Source organism: Microtus oregoni, unplaced genomic scaffold (genome assembly GCF_018167655.1).
Source record: "Microtus oregoni isolate MIOR12 unplaced genomic scaffold, Mior012 000010F_ref0000083, whole genome shotgun sequence".
In the NCBI taxonomy this organism is placed as follows: Eukaryota; Metazoa; Chordata; class Mammalia; order Rodentia; family Cricetidae; genus Microtus; species Microtus oregoni.
In genome coordinates, this window is record NW_024543069.1 from 52,031,969 (window position 1) to 52,040,264 (window position 8,296).

At 38.8% G+C, this 8,296-nt stretch overlaps 1 protein-coding gene across 1 annotated transcript in view; it reads left to right on the forward strand.

Moving 5' to 3' along the window:
* The window catches only part of Cpb1 (carboxypeptidase B1), a 30,731-nt gene extending 27,142 nt beyond the window's left edge, over nucleotides 1–3,589 (forward strand). Inside the window, exons 10-11 of the mRNA XM_041659500.1 lie at nucleotides 1,171–1,255; nucleotides 3,402–3,589. Of these exons, the coding sequence (XP_041515434.1) occupies nucleotides 1,171–1,255; nucleotides 3,402–3,589 (273 nt within the window). The remainder of the gene's footprint in view (nucleotides 1–1,170; nucleotides 1,256–3,401) is intronic.
* Nucleotides 3,590–8,296: the final 4,707 nt, after the last annotated feature.

Consider the following 8,296-nt stretch of genomic DNA (forward strand, 5'->3'; position numbering starts at 1 on the left):
CAATGTGACCCACCCAGATATGGCTTATTTATAATGTCCCCGAGCCCAGTACAGGACTCACTCAACCAACCTGTACTGAGTGGCCTGCTGAGGATAGAAATGAATACCCTAGCCAAGGCATAAGAATCTTAAGTTCAATATCAACTGGCCTATATATAGAGAACACACAGAGCAAAAAAAAAAAATTTAAAGACTAACTACAAATCCTCCAGAGAAATAATATAAATAATAGATGCTCAAACAACTAATTTCAGCAGGCTGAAGGAGCTCTGATAGACAAGAATTACTGCAAAATAGAGACCATTGCTCTTAAAGAGAGTGAGGGAGAAAAATTCACAAAGATAACATGAAAGTACATCTGAGAAATGATTTAAAAACTCTGTTTAAGCCAAGAGGGTGAAGGGCATCCAATGAAGGAAGAAGAATACCTAAAGTCAGCAATAAAGAGAAGTTGAGGGGTACAGGGGCCCAATTAGGAAATTCTACCTCAGAAAGAGATGAGATGAGACTTGAGACAGACCTCTGAGGTGAGTTCACAGTGAGTCTTGTTGCCAGAAGAGGAAGTTAGAGCAACTGAAGACTGATGATGAGGTAACTGTAAAATGGTTGTGAGGAGATAAATGTCCATATGAGGGAGCAGTTGAGGACAGGCGCAGGAGAGGCTGAGGCACACACTAAATGCTCCTTTAATAGTGATAACAATAAAAGAACAGCCCTTAGAAGCCAATGTCTGTCTCAGACAGGAAAGGACTTCAAAAGACAGTTACATTTTCTATGCAATCATTGTGTGCTCAACTGCTAGTACTCCGGCCCTAAATCATACCATCTTGTAATGACTCAGTGTCTGAGCTTTACCTATCACATGGTCAAGTCATGGTTGCTTTGTTTGTCTTTTCGAGTATTGTTCCTGTGCAATGACATCAACAACCTTTGTCATAGCATAAAGCCTTCCCGGCCTTTGCTTTGCACTGGGGAAGACATCCTTTCTCAAGATTTCCTTGTAAATTTCAGCATTGCTAAACTGGAAAACTTGAAATAGACATTGTAAAAGCATAAAATATTAACCCCCAAATGTGTCATAAATATCTTCGTTTTTTTCAAGTGTACAGGGTGTGTGCTTGTTTGGCATGGTTGCTTTCATTTTTTCACTTCCTGATGATTCTTTTGCAGAATGCCCTGGTGAAAGGTGCAGCCAAGGAACTCGCCTCTCTGTATGGCACCAAGTACACGTATGGCCCAGGAGCAACAACAATCTGTGAGTCCTTGGTTCAGAACTATGCAAGGAAATCATATGTCTAGGAAGGAACAAATGCTTCACACTGCATTTCTTTCCTCGCCATTGAAAACATATAACTTTGCCACACAGTGACTTATAAATTAAATATGTATTCTTCTACTCAGTAGATAGATAGAGAAATAAATATTCCTTCCAAACCACATTTCCATATGCGTCTCTTGGGCATCCCCTGTGTGCCAAGATCTCAGTCGGTACTAAAACAAAAAGGAAGGAAGGATACAAAGTAGGAAAGCAGGAAGAAAAGAGGGAGCAGGAGACAAAGGCAATCTTCAAAGAAGCCACCATAGTGAAGCACAGAAAGACACAGGTGCTAAGAGAGATGACCTCAATATTGCAAAGTAAGAACACACCCAGACCAAGTGTCCTGCGCGCTGAGGATATTGTGTCCAAGGTGGTGACTCAGATGCCTAGCTGAAGGATCCTTGCAGGATGAAAACACAGTAGTAAGTAATTTCTCCATTAAAAGAGTGGGTAGGAAAGAGGGTTTCTTGAGGAATAAGCCACTCTTCAGAGGAATCCAATTTCTCCATGTGTGTAAACAAGACACACACATACACATACACAACAAGGCAAGTAGATACTACAGTGGATTTTTATTTAGCCATAAAGAAAAATGAAATCGTACAATTATAAGAAAAAAATGGGTGGAACTGGAAAATGTTACATGGAGTAGAGTCACTCAGACTAGAAAAGCAAAGACTACATGTTCTTACTCATTGGAGATCTTGGCTTTACATATGTGTGTATTTGTTCCAGAGCCAGTGTATATGAATGACAGGAAACTAGAGAAGGGCCCAGGAGATGAGGGTAGGGAAGAGGTCTTAAAGGGAAGAAGAAAGGAGGGGACCACACTATGAGAACGACACTGCTTTTACAAAGAACCCTGGTTCAATTCCCACTACCCACATGGTTGAGTCACAACCTCCTAAAACTCTAGTTCCAAGGGATTCCGGACCGTCTTCTACACAATGCAACATGCACGTGTTCACGCGAGCATGCGCGTGAGCACACACACACACACACACACACACACACACACCAAAACAGAAAGAAAAGGTTTGAACTAGACCTCAGCATTATGGTCACTGCAGAGTTCAAGATTACCTTAAAAGGCACAGTCCTCAGAACCAATTTTGGGTTTTGGTCTCTACCTTCCTCTCCCCTCCATTGATTTCTTTTTGCCCACATTCTGAAAGGATTGGAAAAAGACTCAACAGTCCAGTGTCATCAAAGGATCTCCACTGCAACTGAGGAGACCCCAGCCTTAGCTGCTGCGTTTGTTAGGCTAACAGTGCAGTAGCACCTTCTGTGGCCTGATTTTGTAAGGTGTCTTCTTAAGGTGGTTCTAACAGAGATGACTTACTTGTTCACCAGTGTTTTAAACCATGGGTTTATTCAGATGAGTTAAATTATGTTTATCTTGCCACTGTCAGCAAGCCAATAAGGGACAGGGACAATATCTCTTCATGTCCCAGTATCTCTAGAGATGAGCACGTGGTTTGCAGCTCAGTGGGAGATGTTCATTTCTTGATTTAAATCAATGAACAATAATAAACAAGCATATTAGTGACAACAAAATTATAATGTAATGAATCAACTGAATGAATAATTATGCCAGGCCAGTTGTTAGACACCAAAGATAAAAATTGCAAACCTAGAGAGTAGGGGTAGCATGCCTTGGTGTTAAAGGCCTTGCCTAACATGAGCAAAACCCAGGTTCAATCTCCAGTAGTAAAAGAGAAGAGGGGCACTCTTAACCCTCATGTTGCCAAGTTGCATAATTCTTAGGTTTCTAGAAACTTGGTGAGCTGTCCTCTTTCCACTCAAAGGTGCTTATGCTTCCTTGGAAGACATCCATTCTTTAGTGAACTGTTCCTAGTGTGCTCCCCCACCACATATAAGTGCACTGAGACTTTCATCTCACTAAAAAGTCCTTTCTGAGATCATTCTCATAAAATAATTCTAGGGCAAAACTTGATTGATTTTTTGAAATACTTCATTTTTATATTGAATAGTTAGTCTAGCTATAATATTTTTCACAGTGAAGAATTTGTGGTTAGAGAGACAAGCTGCTGATTTCTTTTTCCGTATTTTCTCATTTCAGATCTTGCTGCCGGGGGCTCTGATGACTGGGCTTATGATCAAGGAATAAAATATTCTTTCACTTTTGAACTCCGGGATACAGGAACCTATGGCTTTCTCCTTCCTGAGTCCCAGATCCGCCCAACCTGTGAAGAGACAATGCTTGCAGTCAAATACATAGCCAATTATGTCCAACAGCATCTGTATTAGTGAAGATCACAGCACACCTTATTCAAAGTGCTCACTGTTCTTTTTTTGTTTGTCCTGACTTTTTTGTTTGTTTGGAGACTTTGCAGATTCTAATATTTCTTTTAACTTTCTGGGTATATTAAACTACATGTACCTCTAAAATTCATCCTAATAAAATCATATCATCACTGGAAAATATAGCAGATTGCCTGATTTGGGAAGGAGGGTGACTGAACAATAAGCAAGCCAGCTGGGTGCTTGTGCTGGTGTGATCCACTATGGAGAAGCTAGTCCTTAGAGAACTCGCTTACACTGACAGATATTCCTAGTATAATGGGAAGCTTATGAATAAGAAGAAACACAGAGGGAAGTGGAAGATTGCAAGACAGTACAGTTGAAAAGACTTAAGTTTTATCTCAGCTCATTCAAGTGACATAATGAAATATCCATAGCATTCCAAGAGTTTTATTAAGCAATTGAAGACAGAACAATGAAAGAGAATGATTATACATCTTCCTATTCTGTATTTATGGGCCATTAGATAAGACAGACATTTAACCAGTAATCAACTAAAATAATTAGTGATTTTAATTGACAAAATAACAAAACTTTTAAAAATAATTAGCTGTTTGAGTTATACTGCTCAAAAAGAACATGTAAGCTGTGTACTTCCTGCTGTGGAGAGAAGGCTTTTAAGAAATGTTAAGTATGTCTTGAAAAACCAAAAAAAAAAAAAGAAATGTTAAGTATGGGTAAATGAGTCACAATAAGTTGTACAAATTGGCAGACAACTTCCTGTGATCATTCTAAAGATAATGGAAGAAAGTCAGTAAGGAAATGGGGCAGTTGGCAGGGAGGGCATGGGTAGATTTGGAATGGGAAAGGAAAACTAAATCACACAGAGCCAACATCTGTGTTGAAATTTGAGGCACTGAGCTTAGAATCATGGAGAATCATGACAAACTACAAAAAAGATGAGTTTTGAATGACATTGCCAGTCTTCTTAGAACAAATGATTATGGCCAACATATTGAAATCAAGACAAGAGATGCTCGCCAAACCAGCTGGTTCAATAAAAGAGATAAAAGACAGTCCACAATTTATGCATCACACATGAATTGATATTTTCTGGAATTAGGAAAAAGTGGACTAACATATATCACACCAAGTTCAATTTTTAAAGTAGAGTAATAAATACCTAATTTATAATTTGAGAGTGTTTTATAGAAAAACATGTAGTGCCAGGGAAAATAAGATTCTATATTCAATACAATATGAACATAATATATTAAAATTTGAATGTTCTTATACAAAATCGATTAAAGTCACAGGCATTTGAGATTGAGGAAAATCTGTCAAGCCGAAGACTGACTAATGCCTGGTAATCCACAAGATGGCAGCAGTACAACTGCTAAAATTCATCAATCACCAAAGCAATTAGGAATCCTTCAATAAGTAGAGAGAGATCCTTAAGTGCAAAAAGTAAATCCCCTTGAATATATATTTACTTGCATATGTATGTTATGTATATTCCCATATATGTGTATAAGTAGTTCTCCCTCATCTTTTTTTTTCAGTTATAGCTTGCTGTTGTAAATTTGAGAGTTAATTCAGCCGAAGTTATGAGTGAAATTCCTCTGCAATGACATATAATTCCTGATCCACACGACACTCTCTTACCTTGCCTCTGGCCAATAATACCCATGCCTAACTAAAGAATGCAGCAAAGTAAAATATGCAAATCACGAAGACAAATAAGAACCTTCCAAAGTCTTAACCCGAATGCTTTTTGAAATGTCAAAGAATACATGTAGACTATTCTAAAATTTGGCAAGATAACTTAAGGATAATAAGGAATAAGAAAGCAAACATGCAAATATTGTCAGGAGTATGAGTATTTGAGATTTTCTACACTCAAACCATTTTGCTATAATTTTCTTTCTAATGAAAATTAACTGGTAGTTGGCTAAGAGTTATGTGCATTTAAGATATATCAAAAAATGGAAATGCAAACGTCTGATTCACTCCTTTCCAATACATCGTTCCAGTGAGCTCTTGCTGAAATGACCCATCCCTTCTTATCCTTGCCCGTGCATGAACACCCATGCTCAGCTCATGAGAAAGCTTCTTCTTCCTCTTTTAACCTCTTCCACTTGGTAAGCCCAGTTCCACACCACAGCCATTCCTGCCACAAGCTCTCAAAATAACCATTATTGACTATGCTAAATTACTGTCTGTCATGATATGATTTAAAAATAGCAGTATATTTTCTGGTCCCTCTTATGTAATGTCTGTATATCTAACACCCAGTGATATGTACTCTCCTGGTTTTGTAAATGAACCATATAAATTGATCAAAGACAGATTTTGTAGGTTAAAAACCTGAAAACTTAACAAGTTCATTTGGATGCCATGTGGAATTTTATCAAGCTGTTTCACTGGAGCAGATAGTCATTCCAGCCTCACACACTTACATATTCATTTAGAAAAATGCTACCTTTGTCTGAAACTAATGAAGACAAATTTTTCTATAGCATGTACAAGGTACTTTGCTGACTTTGCTCCATTCTGGACTGGAGACACCTTAGTAGGTAAGAACACTTTCTACAAAGTCTTAGAACCCACGTGGTGGAAGGGGGGGGGGGGGGACAACTGCACACAATTGTGCCCTGATCTCCACACACTGCATTTCTGCATGCACACAATCTATCAATCAACATTATTTTTAATTACAGAATCCAATCCCTTAGTTTAACTCCAGTATCATAGGAAAAAAATAATAAATCCAACAAGTACAACCTAATTCAATTTTTTTTCTCTCAGTACACTATGTAGTGAGAAATCTAAAGATATTCTGGCAGTTCAATGAATTAAATTTAATAAGGAGAATCTTTAGAAAGATTCTGCTAACTCAGGAGAAACTTTCTCTTCCATTTTCCATGGCATTCCTCTGATGGTGATAATGTCAGAGAACAAACAATGAAGCAATATCTTAGCATGTGCTTAGAGATGAGCATCGCCATGAAATCCCGGGAGCCTGAAGCTCCAAAGGACAAAACCTTATTGTTATGTGAAGTGTTAAACATTTAATTTGAGGAGACTCATTTATCCTGTGAAATACCACAGTCTGACACCACCCATCTCGAGATAACATGAGTTCTCACAGCTATTCTTCCTGCTCTCCACGTAGGACAAGCCATTTTATAAACTTTGAATTGGCTACAGGAGGCTACATTGAACTCTACCCACCAAGGAATAACAAATTCTGAGTTCCTGAATATTCTTGATATCTGCTGTCCTTTGCTTCGAGGTAAATGGATTGGCAGGGTGGGGTGGGGGCAGTGACACTGAATGGATGGTGGGCCAAAATATTACCCAGAGACACGGAGTTGTCACCAGGCAAAGTGCACTTAGTCTATTGTCAGAGCACTGTCGTGAGATCACCACTGTCCTCAAATCATCTGGATCCCTAGGAAAATCAAGCCTCTTCCCAACTGTTCACCAGGAAAACTCGGACACTCACAACAGCCTAGGTGAGTCAGTTCTCCCCTTCTACCTTGTGGTTCCCAGAATTCCAGCTCAGGTCATCACGCTTGGTGGCAAAGTTTTAAGACCAATAATAATAATGATAATAATAACTTCAAAAAATACCTTAGACTGCCAGAATTAAAGAAGATTTCTTTCTTTCTTATAATGTGTAAATTTATTTTTAGTGATCAATTAGAGGTTTTTAAACCTGAGATAAAGTGCCTAGAAAAAAACTGTTCCATTTCTTGAAGTAGGAGACATCAACATAAATTCAGAGGCTTCACCCCTAAAGCTTACTACTGTCTCTACTTGATTCTACTACATAATACATGTTGATACCAATCAGCTCCTCCCTGACAGTGCCAGCTGCAAATCTCTATTTGTAGCACGTGAAGGTGAGTTCTCACTGCATAGTCCTTTACCAGATGCCAATTCCCTTACATACACTATCACAGTTAACCCCAACCATCATTCATCAGCATCTTTTTAGCATCCTTATTTTACTGACAAGGAGCAAAGGCAAAGTCCTGCTCTCTTTGCTACAGCAGAGGTTTAGGGGCCATTTTATTGGAGCCATTCTGAGTTTGTATCGGTTTAAATCTAAAACAACTTTTCCTTTTTAGTTTTCTTCAGGGAAAAGCAACAAAGTAAGCCTTTGCTCTGAGAGTTTCTAACCTTGACAACCTTGACCAATGAAGACATTTTTTAAAAAAAGCATTTGGAAGAATTTCCTTGTTCTTATCTTTAGAGTTTAGACAAGATTCTTGGGTGAACACATGAAACTCTTGTATGGAGTATTAACTCTTTCTCAGATAATAAGGACATCTTTCAATATTATTTTGATAATTATAATATGTAATTAAGCTTAACATGGTATCATGCACTTGTAATCCCAGCACTGATAAGGTTGAGGCTGGAAGTTTCTGAGTTCACGGCTAACCTAGGCTACATAGCAATAACTTGTCTCTGCCACCTGAAAGAAGGGAAGGGGGAGAGAGAGAGGAGAGGAAGGAGGAAGGGAAGAAGGGAGATAGGGAGGGAGGGAGCAAAGGAGGGAGGGGAGAGAGGAGGGGAGCAGAGAGGAGAGAGGAGGGGAGAGGAGAGGAGAAGAGAAGAGAGGAGAAGAGAAGAGAACAAACCGTAACTCTATAAAGTTTTATTACTTAAGACTATGCATCAAAGTTCTCTGGCAGTCCCCCA